This window comes from Schistocerca piceifrons, chromosome 7 (assembly GCF_021461385.2).
Source record: "Schistocerca piceifrons isolate TAMUIC-IGC-003096 chromosome 7, iqSchPice1.1, whole genome shotgun sequence".
NCBI lineage: Eukaryota > Metazoa > Arthropoda > Insecta > Orthoptera > Acrididae > Schistocerca > Schistocerca piceifrons.
The window spans coordinates 89,538,083-89,552,414 of NC_060144.1; the positions used below are offsets into that span (position 1 = coordinate 89,538,083).

The following is a 14,332-nucleotide window of genomic DNA, read 5'->3' on the forward strand; positions in this document are numbered from 1 at the left end:
GTAGTTTCCTATCATTTTTGTAATGGTCGACAGAGGAGGATTTTTCTCTTCGGTGGTGTCAACTCCAAGGGGGGTCACATCCATTAGTTTTCCAGGTTGCAGTGGCTAGGTGATCAGCTGGAGCTTCTAAGCAGCATGTTGGGGAGCGTCCTCTCCATCAGCCAGCTTGCAGCGATGGTGACATACGTCATCCTGCACCCACATCCTCTTGTTCATCTTCGTCATCGTGGAGTTGGCATTGGCTAAGATCATTCTGTTGTCTTCTGGCTTGGGTGTCATCAAATATCTGCCACCTTTCTTGACAATAGTGCACTACACATCTCAGTCATCCACATTGAAAACATACTGGATGGTTATCCTGGGTCCTCCAGACATCAGTCTTCCTTGGTGCCCAAACAGGTTCCTCATGTGGCGTTGTAGGAACGTAATTTCACCTGGGTCTCAACTTTTTTACCTTTTTAAAGGGGAATGAAGGACGAGAGATTGGGTTCAATGTCTGTTCCACTTCCTCCCTTATGACCTCTTGAAATGTCTTGGTTTTTTGCTCACAATGCAATCCAAGTGCCTTCTGAATTTCCTCTCTCACTGTCTGACGAAGAACACTTGTGAAATCAGTTTCTTCCTCCATCACAAACATTGATATGATGTTTGGAATCCATTCAGACTTTTTGCATGTAATTCTTTTTTGATGCATTGTCTCGATATACTGGCACCATTTTATGAAGTTGTCTGTTGTCGAAACCTTCTTCCAGGGTGGGGCTTGATATATGTCCTCAGCAACACCCTTCATGATATATACAACCTTATCTTCCTCCTTCATTATAGGATCCACTATTTTACACAGCTCCAGGATGTCTTGAATGTAGGATGTTCTCATACCATTGTTTGGCAATGCCCTCCAAGTAGAAATATACGTTAGCCAAACACACGGTCTCATCCCATTTGTTAAACTTGGCTATATGCTAATATACCTTCAGCCACTTGTTTGGATCTTGGTCATCATCACTATAGAACCCAGAAGTATGTCTCATGTGGTGGCATACAGTTGCTGTCATCGTAACATGCTCTTCTTCTTCTATTTCCGATAGACTGGGATCTATTGAATATGGCTCAAACTCGTGTTTCTCACCACGTAAATGGCGGCTCTGTCATGGCCTGGTGGGAGCCACTGTGTCACCGATAATGTGTGGTATCACAAGTACCAATACCCAGCGTCTCCACCAGAATAATGTCATGTAGAATAAGGTGTAAGTAGATGAATGACAAATACTATCTTCATTTAATGAAGATTTATTTAGCGCTTGCATATAGAAGAGCTTGGAGTGAAATGCCTCTGGCCAGAACATATAGGGTATATATACATCTACAAAACATTCCAGTACAATGATTCTTGCCACTTGTGGGTACTTCTAGAATGTACTTGAACCAGATATAGAGATTAAAATATTACAGCTCAAGTGAGTTTTGAACTCACAACTCTCCATGCAACAGCTTAGTATCGCAACCACTACACTGCAGTGACTGTTCTACTCAGCTTCTAATGTGACAGCATTTATTATATTTACTTCTGAGTCATTTATAAAATAATGATATAAATTGGTGAAGATTCATTTTTCAAGAAAATTTGTAAACTCTTTGGAATATTGTCAGTATCACAGAATGGATTAATAGTTGGTATGCCTCTGATGTGATTGGACGTGTTTTTATTTCTGGCAATAACAATGTAGTTTTTGTTTTTGTTGTGGAACTTGTAAAGACAGTGTGATACAGAAAAAATGTGAGAGAATAAAATTAACTGTTCAGGCAATTCTTCAGATGTTATTATGCCAATTGGAACCATGAGAACCCATGATATCAAAAATTTCTGCTTCAAGAATCAACCCCTACATGTGAAGAACTGAAGCCAATTATGAGAAAAGAAGATAAGTAAAAAAAGTTTATTATAAATCTTACTCCTCTTTAAGCTTATTAAAAGAGTTTATTATGAAGTCAGTAACAATAAACAAATGAGGGAGGGGTAGATTACAATATACTATTACAATTTCTTCAGAAATATGTTGAAATTCACAGTATGTTAGAAAAAGATGAAACATATTATGACTCACCATCCTCTGTAGTATTAAAAGATGCTTCTTTTGAATTCCCAACACCTATCTTGGTTTCAGCGGCAACAGCAACACTGTATTCTGAATATGGATGGAGTCCCACAAACGTTGTTTGTGTTTCAGATGGAGGTTCTTTGATACTGATAGAGCTGTTCTGTGGGCACGGACAGTCTGGCCCATTCCTTGAAACTTTGCAAGTGATTGTAACATGATAGTACAACAGTACTCCTCGGATACATGTCGGTGGCTCCCATTGTAGTGAAAGTGTACCATTACTTTCGCTCACCAATAAACTTTTGGGTTTATCTGGAACTGTAAAACCAGCTGTGCTGTGGATTCCATGGTAAAAAGCAGAAACTATCAAAAGTAAGTACAGTCAAACCTCAACAGGACAATACTCATGGGACCATGAAAATGATATTGTTATAACAGGGTTAATGTTACAATGAGGTTTTGTTAATAGTGACTACTACAGTTCTATACCTTAAAGGCCAGCACATACAGTACTGTAGTATGTTCCTGATGAGAAATAACAATAAAAGACAGATAATAAAACACATTTTGTTCACTCCATTTGTTAGTACAGTACCTTTCTCTTGTGTACAGAAGAATTCACTTACTTCACTTTGTTTTTTTTTTTTTAATGATTCTCTTGTATATATTTTCTTTATCTATTTCAATGCAATCAATTGTTCCACTGAAACATTTGGGATTGAGGGTGCTGCTTGCTAAATATTTCCAGCTGACCTATTAGCTCCATTAGAAAAGGAGCAGGTCTTGCACAGTCTTATCACATCACTATCATCATCAGAATTTTCAACAGGCTAATTACTCCTTAACTCTTTGATCATAGATTCATTGGTGCTTTCTTCAAATCTTCAAACACCAATGTCTCATCATCCACTGACACACATTCAACTACAGATACAGCTATGATTTTACCACCTACTGCTGAATACATCTCAAGATCACTTTGAACATCATCCTGCATTTTCTCATCCACCACAATCCTTTTTTTTTTTTTTTTTTTTTTTTTTTCCCAGCAGTTCACAATCACATTTGGCTTTACACCATTCCAGGAACTATCAATCATGTCACACGTTGAACTAGAGGTGAATGGTATTTTGTCTTGAAGTTCTTAATTATCCCCGTGTCTAAAGGCTGAAGGACTGGAGTGAAGTTCAGGGGTAGTATCATAGTCTGGCATGTTGCTATGCACACTACAATTATTCACCAGCAATACAATTTTCTTATTTTTCCTTGCCATCTCTTTATCAAGCAAAAGCAGCCACTCACTAAGAACATGAGGCATCATACAAGCTTAAAAAATACAAAATTGATCTGGTAGGGTACTGGAGTATATGTACGCCTCATGCATACTCATAGCATTACAGCTGAAGGTACTGGGCCAACTTATAAATTAAAGGACAGTAAAATAAAATGTATGTATTCTTACCTGTTACTCTTGTTACATTTTTTAAGCAATAGGGATGTATCCCTGATGCATTGCTCCACAAAAGAACCATAGGCATATTTTAGATTACTTTTTTACATTTTTCCCCTCTAAAGGCCATTGCCTCTTCTGGCATCAGCTGGTAAAACAATCCCATCTCATCTGCATTGTACATGCTTTCAGGTCTGTATTTTTCCACCAGTTCACACATGGTGTTTTTCTGCCAGCATTTTGCGTCACCTAAATGTGCTGGTTTTTACTTCCAAGAAATCACTTCAAAAATTATTCCATGTCTCTCCTTACATCTCTGCAACCATCCCTTTCTTACCTTAAAATTAGAAATTCCAAGAAACTTACTGAAATCTAAGACTTTTTGGCATATCAACAAGCCATTAGTATATTCTGTGCACACATCTCATTAGACCACTGCACTGTAGCATTGTCCGCATCATCAGCAACATTCATCTTCATTCTTTTTCTTCAAGACTTATACTTGTCACTCAGAAAATTTTCTCCAGCTCTTTTCAAGGAATCTAGCTAACATTGATTGTGCAAGTCCATATTTCTTTGCCATGTCTGCCAGTTTCATTCCACTGTTGATGTCTTTTAAAAACCTCCATTCAAGCCCTTGTTCAGATCTTACTAACAAAGTCCAAAGCATATTTACATCAACTTATGGACATTCATAGATCACAAAAATCACAGAAATAAACTGTGTACAAGCCCAACACAACATGCCCAACTGCATTTCAGGCTCAACAATGTACAGACTAAAACAGTTAACACTGGTTTATATAAAGGAGCTTTATGACTCTTTCTATTTGCCATTTAGCACAGGTCTCCCATTGTTATATGCTATTTGATACCTGCTTACTGACATGAAAGTATGGGACAGAGCTTCAGAAAATAGAGTGCTGAAGGTTAAGAGATTGATCAAACAATTATCGTCAGATTCTCAGTAGCAGAAAATAGTAAGATCCCCAAAACTTTGTCTTCGTTATAACAGGGTGTGCTTAAATTACTTCATCATTGTAATATTGTGATGATGGATAATTAACATAGTACTTATAGGGAATCTGCTGGGACAATATTAAATAATCACTGTACTTGGATTTAACATTGTTTTAGTAATTGTTGTAAGGAGGTTTGACTGTATTAAATTTCATAAAACTCTGAAACGGACCTTTTTTTGATTTGAAAGGCTATACACAAAATAATGGAGAATTTTGATATTGCAAAGCCTAAAACAACAGCTTTAGTATGTAATTACACTATTAAAAGCTCTGAGTTCTCACACACACACATACGTGCATGTGCATGGCTATATTCAGATGAAGCTGTACAGCTGTATGTGTGTGTGTGTGTGTGTGTGTGTGTGTGTGTGTGTGTGTGTGTGTAGCTTGAAAAAGGATTTGTTCAAAAGCTAGCAAAGCTCTCATTCTGATTTATGTGCCTTATAACAGTTCAATGCCTTTACTATTCATTGAGTTTTACCTCTATCCCCTGAATTATTTACATTCCACCACGACTTTCCATTAAGATCTCAGAGTCCTGATTTTTTTTACCAACTGCTTACTATCACTTACACTTCCATTCAAGTTATACAATTCTCTCTTACATTCAGTGTCATGGATGCTGGAGTAAACCTGTCAACCTAATGGTTTCATTTATATGTGATGGCTTCCAAACATATGACTATCATTTATTGTCTGGCAAACACTCACAAATTTCAATTCCGCATATAAAAATACAACCCATTTCCAACAGATTATGTGTATCCTCTGTATACCTAAGAATACCTATGTTCTCTTCCTGCAGTAATTAATCATCTTCAGTACCAGCAGTACAAACCCCACACCATGGAGCATAGTCTTCAATCAATGATCATATTATCAATTTAATTTCATTCTTGTTTATGATCACCATACACTTTCATCTGTCTTACTCTCATTTCCTACCTATATTTCATTTACATGTATTTTTTCTTTAAAAGTATTTTATATTCCAACAGAACTTTCCATTACCATACTTGTAATTTTCCTTTCTTGTTCCTATTATTATTATCCTTAAATTTATTGATAAAACCCTATCCCATATAAATATTTATTCTTAGGCTCAACACAAATTTCAATTTCCTAAAATGCCATTTATCTGTATTATTGTTGAATAAGTTCCCAAATGATCTCTTATACCTCAGCTGTCTACAACCAGCGTTTCTATTTTATTTACTTCCATTATGATTTTGTAACATTGTTATTGTTTGATGAGACAGTGATTTGAATTAAATTCAGAAAATCAAGTATTCTTATTCTCTCTAGTCTGAACTGCCGGTGTTGGCAGTGTGCTTGCCTGTGTGAATGAATGGTGTGTGCCTCTCTTTTAATGATGAAGGCTGTGGCCGAAAGCTTATGTGTAAGAAATATGTAATTGCACCTGTCCACAGCTTAACACTTCATTTTTATGGTAAGTAGCAATCTATCTTTTCCGATATGGTTATATTCCCATCTCAACTTTCCATTCTTGAAAACTACTAATTACTAAGATTGCACTACCTGGGGTCTGGGTGCTAGCCAGCAATGCTTTGTGAAATATAATTTGGTTTAAGTTTTGTGAGTTGTGTTTAAGGAACTATCTAGCCACGCTTTTTTTTTTTTTTTTTTTTTTTTATCGTAACAGGGTGATTTGAAGTTTGATTCCTGAATAATTGTATTTTACTGTTGTCCATATTGGCTGAGAACAAAGCTTGCAAGTGGTCACCATGCTGTCTTAATTACAGTTCCTCACATATTTTCACAAATTAGTTTAAAGTTACAATAAGGTAATTTACCTATTTCATATACAGCAACTGTGCTTGTTGTTAGTTGTTACAACACAACTTGTTGTCAGTGTATGTCATATGTGAGTTGCAGTATTGCCATTTGTAAGTGGGTGCATTTGTTCTGGTTGTGGATTATGCCTGCTACTAATTGTGTTAACCTTAGCTATGGGCTTTAGCCGAAGACATGGGAAGTGAACGTTAGTAGACCCATTTACAGGTTCTCATCTTAGTAGAGAGATTTTTTTTGTGCAGATGGTGAGCATAGCTTGCTCAAATCATTCAGAACTTTGTTGAAAAGGCTAGAGTTCACTTTGAAACAGACAGATTAATGGTAAACATAGAGAAATCAAGTACTATTCATTCTAAAATGAGTGATGCAAATAGGAAAATTTTGTGATTGATGAAATTGTGTCAAAAACGTGTTCAGAATGTAAATTTTTGGATTTATAAACTACTGGCCATTAAAATTGCTACACCATGAAGATGACATGCTACAGACACAAAATTTAACCATCAGGAAGAAGATGCTGTGATATGCAAATGATTAGCTTTTCAGAACATTCACACAAGGTTGGCACCAGTGGTGACACCTACAACATGCTGACATGAGGAAAGTTTCCAACTGATTTCTCATACACAAACAGCAGTTGACCAGTGTTGCCTGGTGAAACATTGTTGTGATGCATTGTGTAAGGAGGAGAAATGCGTACCATCACGTTTCTGACTTTGATAAAGGTCGGATTGTAACCTATCGTGATTGTGGTTTATTGTATCATGACATTGCTGCTCGCGTTGGTCGAGATCCAATGACTGTTAGCAGAATATGGAGTCGGTAGTTTCAGGAGGGTAATACGGAATGCCGTGCTGGGTCCCAACAGCCTTGTATCACTTGTAGTTGATATGACAGGCATCTTATCTGCATGGCTGTAATGAATCGTGGAAAAGTGCTGTCTGGTGGAGCATGCAGGGACTTTACTGCAAACAGGTGTGGCACCAGGAGGCTGTGGCAGTGGGGTTCACATTAAACTGACCAAACACTAGTAATACTTGCATTTCAACAACTGTCTTCCCTTCCAAATCAAAAAATCCCTCCCATTCATTCTGTCCACCCAGAGATGGTGTATCTGCTGTGACAAGAACTTCTTTACCAAGTATGTTGAGGGTCTCTAAGGCCTTCACAGAAATGGACTACTTACAGATCAAGTTTGCAAACAGATCACCTGTGCCATCCCCCCCCTCCCCCCTCCCCCTCCCCCCCTCCCTCCCTCCCAAATACACACACACACACACACACACACACACACACACACACACACACACACACACACACACACACACACATTCAGCATAATCCCAGATTGGAACAATTGAACCACATCCTTCCTCAGGTATTTGATTACCTATCATCATGACTTGAAGTGAGGGTCATCTTACCCAGAATCCTTCTCACACCTTCCAAAGTTGTATTCTGACATCCACACAACATCTAAAACATCCTGATGCTATTTCCAATACCAAACCATTGCCACAGAGTTCATATGCAAGACCTGCTCTATTCACCCACCAAGCACAACTTTTTATATATTTTGTGATTATCAACCAGCCGTTCACCAGGATGAACAGCCACTGCCAAACTATGGACACAAGCAAAGTAGACCACCATGTGGCACAACACACAGCTGAACATTAACACACTTGATTTCAATATTTCAATGGCTGTTTCATTATCCGAGCCACCTGGATCCCCCACTCCACCACCAACTGTTCTGAATCATGCAGATGGGAGTTGTCCTCACAAACCATTCTCTACTCCTGGAATCATCCTGGCATCAACCTACAATAACCTACTGGCCCTGTACGCTTCATGTTTCCAACCGCTTTGTCCTACCACCTCCTCCCTATTCTCATCCCCTCACCCTCTTTGCATGCTCCCATATGTCAAAGCACCCACCCACCTTTCCCCTTCCCCCCTCCAATTCTTTTTCTTCCCCACCCCTCCCCCCAATTAGCTGCTCCTCAACCTCTCAATGTTGTGCCTGTTGGCTCTCTAGTCTCTGAACACTCTGTTAGACAGCACTCATCTCCCCTCACCCATACCCTGCTATCCCTACCCCTTCCCTGCCTGCTCCAGTTTGCTGCTTCCATTCTACATGACAGTTGCATTCCAGTTTGGTCTGTCAGAGAAAGCAGCTGTGTTGTGTGTGTGTGTGTGTGTGTGTGTGTGTGTGTGTGTGTGTGTGTGTGTGTGAGGTGCCATAGCTTGTGCGAATGAATGCATGTTTGTTTTCTGTTCTGAATAAGGATTTGGCCAAAATCTAATGTGTAAATGTCATTTCATTATGTCTGCCTATAACTCAAGGTGTCATCTTTATGAGTGACAAATTATCTTTTCTTTATATTGCTGATATTCCAGTCCAGAGTTTCCATTGTAGGATTCTGCCTAACAGCTTTTGTTCCACCCTATATCCCTGTGATGTTTCCCTTTATTACTATTCTCTATAGCATTACTCTTCTCAGTGTTCATTCTTTCGTTTCTTCCCTGTGTTTATTCATTGAATTCCAAACCACATATACTATCAAGCCACACTGTATCAATGATCTCATCTGTGCACAACACTCAGCTATATGACATGCAGCTTGTTAGTGCAGCATCTGATGTCCCAAATTATTCCCACCTACAATTATAATTATTCCTATTGCTCAAATTTTCTCCCTCATTCTCATATACTTTCATGTTTCACTTTCCACACCTACATGTGCTGCACCAACTCCAATACTATACCTCATCCATAATTTTTTCCCCACATTTTTGTATGTTTTTCATGTACTTGTGCATACTTTTACAAATCTGCACACAGTTGTCATTATTTTCACATATTATAGCATATTTTTAAGTATCTGAGCATGTTTTTATATAAGTGCACATGCATTTGCATGCAAAATCAAACAATGGAAAATCCAGGATGGAATGTGTTAATATAATGAAGAAGATAGTTGCTACTCAATGTATAGCAGAGATACTGAGTCACAGAAAGGCACAACAAAAAGACTGTCACACAATTAGCTTTTGGCCAGCAAGGCCTTTGTCAAAAGTAGACAACATACACACATGCACACACACACACACACACACACACACACACACAAATACAATTCACACACATTTGTGTTTGCCTGAATGTGTGCATGTGTGTATGTTGTCTAATTCTGACAAACACTTTATTGGCTGAAAGCCAATTGTGTGACAGTCTTTTTGTTGTGGCTTTCTGTGAATCAGCATCCCTGCTTTTGCATACATGTACATAATTTTACATGCCTTTTACTGTTATCCATCTCCCCTCACAATCACTTAATGTTTTCATTTCCCCATTTCTGATGACATTACCCATTTCCTCAGTGTCATAACTGCCACAATGGACCCCTTGCTCCATCTTTCTGCAACAGTTCAGAAAAGATTACTGATGATATCTTTATGATCAGGACTCAGGGCAAAGACACCCTATCCTCATTCCTTCACAATCTCAACACTTTCTACTCTATCTGCCATTTGGACATGGAGCTCTTCCTCTCTGATGGCTCCATCTGCACCTCTGTCCACACAAACCATGAGTCATTAATAGTACCTGCATTTTGACAGCTGTCATCCCTTTCATACCAAAAAAATCCCTTCCTAACAGTCTGGCCACCAGGGGATGGCATATCTGCAGTGACTAGAGCTCCCTTGCCCATTACGCTGAGGGTCTCACCAAGCCCTTCACGGACAGGTACTATCCCCCTGACCTATCCACAAATAGACCTCCCTTGTCATTTCCCCACCCATCCCCAATCCTCCGACCAACACCAAGTATGAGCTACAAAGGAGTATCCCCTTCATCACCCAATACCATCCCAGACTGGAAGAACTGAATTGTATTCTTTGACAGAGTTTTGATTACCTATCATCATGCCCTGAAATGAGGGACATTCTGCCCAAGATCCTTCCCACTCCTCCTAAAGAGGTGTTGTGTTGCCCACTAAACCTCCACAACATTGTAGTCCATCCCTATGCCACTCCCAGTCCCAACCCCTTGTCACAGGAGTCATATTCCTGGGGAATACCAAAATGCAAGACCTCTTCAAACCACACAATCAGCACTTCCTATTCCAGTCCTGTCAAAGGCTTATCCTACCCCATCAGAGACTGGGCCATCTGTGAAAGCAGCCATGTCATATAACATCTCTGCTGCAACCATTGCACAGCTTTTTATGTTGGTATGAGTACCAACCAGCTGTCCACCAGGATGAACAGCCACTTCCAAACTGTGGCTGAGAGCACAGTAGACCAGCGTGTGGCACAGCAGGCAGATGAACATAATATGCTTAATTTCAATGGCTGCTTCACTACTCAAGCCATCTGGATCCTCCCCTCCACCAACAGGTTTTTGGAGTTATTCTTACAATGCATTGTCTGATTTCAGTATTATCATGGCCGCAACCTGCAGTAACCTACTGTCCCCACACCCTAAACGCGACAGGTTCCACCCCCTCTGTCCTCTCACCTTCTCCCTGTTCTTGTCCCCTTGCTCTCTTTGTGTGCCACCCTCTGCCAATGCACCTACTTGTCTTTGCCATTTCCTGTTCCTCTTCCTCTCATTTTTTGCTCTCCATCCCCCCCCCCCTCAGCACTTCAACATCTACATGCTTACTCTGCAAACCATCATGAGGTGCATTACACAGGATGTACCCCATTGTATTATTAGGGTTTCTTCTCATTCTATCTACATATGGAGTGTGGGAAGAATGGTTATTTGAATTCCTCTGTGTGTGCAGTAATTATTCTAATTTTATCCTCATGACCCCTACAAGAGTGACACATAGGGGACTGCAGTATATTCCTAAAGTAATCATATGCAGCCATTTCTTGAAACTTTGTTAACAGACTTTCTCAGGATAGTTTACACCCATCTTCAAGGTCTTCCAGTTCAGTTCCTTCAGTTTCCTTATGACACTGTCCCACAGATTAAACAAACCTGTGACCTTTCATGCTACCATTCTCTGTACACGTTCAATATCCCCTGTTAGTCCCAACTGGTATACGTTCAATATCCCCTGTTAGTCCTATCTGGTATGGGTCCCACACACTTGAGAAATATTCTAGAACTGGTCACATGAGCGATTTGAAAGCAATCTCCTTTGTAAATTGATTGTATTTCCCCAGCATTCTACCAACAAACTGACGTCTGTCACCTGCTTTACCCATGACTGAGCCAACATGGTCATTCCATTTCATATCCCTACAAAGTGTTACACCCAGGTATTTGTATGAGTTGGCCAATTCCAACAGAGACTTATTGATGTTATAGTCATAGGAAACTAGGTATTTTTCATTCTGTGAAGCACAAAATTTTACATTTCTGAACATTTGAAGTAAGCTGCCAATCTCTGCACCACTCTGAAATCTTATCAAGATCTGACTGAATATTTATGCAGCTTCTTTTAGGTAGTAACTAGATAACAGTATCATCTGCAAAAAGCCTGACTTTACTGCTAATATTGTCTGCATTGTGTGCATTCATACACAACATGAAAAGTGAGGGTTCCAACACATTTCTCTGGACCACACCAGAAGTTACTTCTACATCTGGCAATGACTCTCTATCCAAGATAGTATGCTGCATCCTCCCTACCATTCAGTCATAAATTTCACTTGATACCCCATATGATCCTATTTTTCACTTGTGTGGTACTGAGCCAAATGCTTTTCCAAAATCAAGAAATTCAGAATCTACCTGATTGTCTTGATCTGAAGCTTCAGTATGTCATATGAGAAAAGTGCAAGTTGGGTTTTGCATGATTGATGTTTTCAAAATCCATTCTGCTTGGCATTGAAGAGGTCATTCTGTTCCATATGCCTCATTATGTTTGAGCTCAGAAGACTCTATAACAAAGATTCTATAACAAATATGTTCTAAGATTCTACAACAAATCCATATCAAGGATATTGGGGATAGTTTTGCAGATCACTTCTACTGCCCTTCTTGTAGAAGGGTGTGAAGAATTGGGCATGGTCTTTTGTTCAAGGACTCTACAATAGATCATAGTTAAGAGAGGGGCTAACTCAGCTGCAAATTCAATATGGAATCAGACAGGAATTCCATCGGGCCCTGGATCTCCATACAGTTTTAACAATTTCAGCTGTTTCTCAACATTACTGACACTAGTCAGTGGTATGAGGATTAAATTGGGGCAGTTCTCCTGGGTTTTCCTTTGTAAACAAACTTTTGAAAATGAAGTTAAGCATTTCAACTTTTGCTTTGCTACCCTCACTTCCAGTTCCTGTCTCATTCACTAGGGACTGGACACTAACTTTGGTGTCACTAACAGTCTTTACATACGACCAGAATATCTCTGGCTTCTCTCAAAGATCACTTGGCAACATTTTGTTACAGTAGCCATAGAATGCATCATGCATTGCTGTCTTGACAAGTAAATGTGTTTCATTGAGCATCTCTCTTACTATAGCCTTATGTTTTGTTTTACACCAATTATGTGGTAATCTCTGTTTCTTTAGAAGTTTCTTTTCAGTGATGTATATCATGGAGGTTCCCTCCCATTATGAACTGTTCTATGAGGTACATATCTATCCAGTGCATGGTCAACTACTCTTTTAAATTTGAACCAGAGTTCCTCTACATACTCCAGCCCTGTACTGAAACTTTCAACACTGAGATATGACATTACTGATTTTTTATCTAGCTTACTGAACATATATATCTTTCTGCTTGTTTTAGTTGTCCTTAATGCTTTGATAACCATTGCTGCCACAACTGCATCATGGTCACTGATACCAGGTTCAATGTGGACATCTTCAAAGTGCTCAGGTCTATTTGTTGCCATTACATTCAATATATTTCCAACATGAGTGGGGTTCCTACTATCTGTTCTAGGTAGTTTTCAGAATTTAGTAATGTGTCACAGGATGTCTTATTATGCCTACCATTAACAAAACTGTAATTTTCCCAGTTAATTGTTGGATGATCAAAGTCTCCACCAATGATTACAGTATAATTAGGGAACTTATGTACTAGTTAACTGAGGTTGTCTCTAAGTTTTTGGTAACATTAGGAGATGAGTATGGTGGGCAATAGGATGATCCACTTATCATTTTATGGCCACTGTTGTTACTGAGTCTTGCCCAAACAGTTCATCTTCAACTTCAATTTCTACATTGATGGATTTGGGTTTCTTGTGTACTGCGACAAACACGTCACCTCCATTTCTCATTTGCCTATATTTTTCATATAAACTTAAATTTTTCCTGCCCTGAGCCACCCAACACTGTGCCTGTTGACTGTCTTGTCCCTACACACTTTGTCAGTGTTCTTCTCTTCTCCCCCCCCCCCCCCTGTGACGCCCCCCCCCCCCCCCACACACACACACACCCCAGTCCATTTCTTGCTATCCCTCTCCCCTTCCCTTGTCTGCCCCTCCAGATTGCTGCTTCCATTCTATGTGATAATTGATTTCAGGCCTGATCTGGCAGAGATAGCATTCATGTGTGCTTGAGATGTGCTTGCTGGTGTGAATGAGTGTGTGTGTGTGTGTGTGTGTGTGTGTGTGTGTGTGAGTGTGGGTGGGTGGGTGGATGTTTCCTTTTCTGAAGATAGCTTTAGCCAAAAGCAAATGTGTAATTGTCTTTTCATTGTACCTGTCAACAGCTCAATGGGTATCTTTTCATTATATTGTTGAAAAAATAACATTCTGTCTACAAATTAATGATATGAATATAATAGAGGGAAACATTCCACGTGGGAAAAATATATCTAAAAAGAAAGATGATGAAACTTACCAAACAAAAGCGCTGGCAGGTCGATAGACACACAAACAAACACAAACATACACACAAAATTCTAGCTTTCGCAACCAATGGTTGCCTCGTCAGGAAAGAGGGAAGGAGAAGGAAAGACAAAAGGATAT

The 14,332-nt window shown here is 39.4% G+C and overlaps 1 protein-coding gene across 1 annotated transcript in view; it reads right to left on the reverse strand.

Annotated features, from left to right (window-relative positions):
- Positions 1–14,332, reverse strand: part of LOC124804918 (phosphatidylinositol phosphatase PTPRQ-like) — a 424,691-nt gene that overhangs the window by 292,576 nt on the left and 117,783 nt on the right. The window contains exon 4 of the mRNA XM_047265295.1: positions 2,106–2,417. Within this exon, the coding sequence (XP_047121251.1) occupies positions 2,106–2,417 (312 nt within the window). The remainder of the gene's footprint in view (positions 1–2,105; positions 2,418–14,332) is intronic.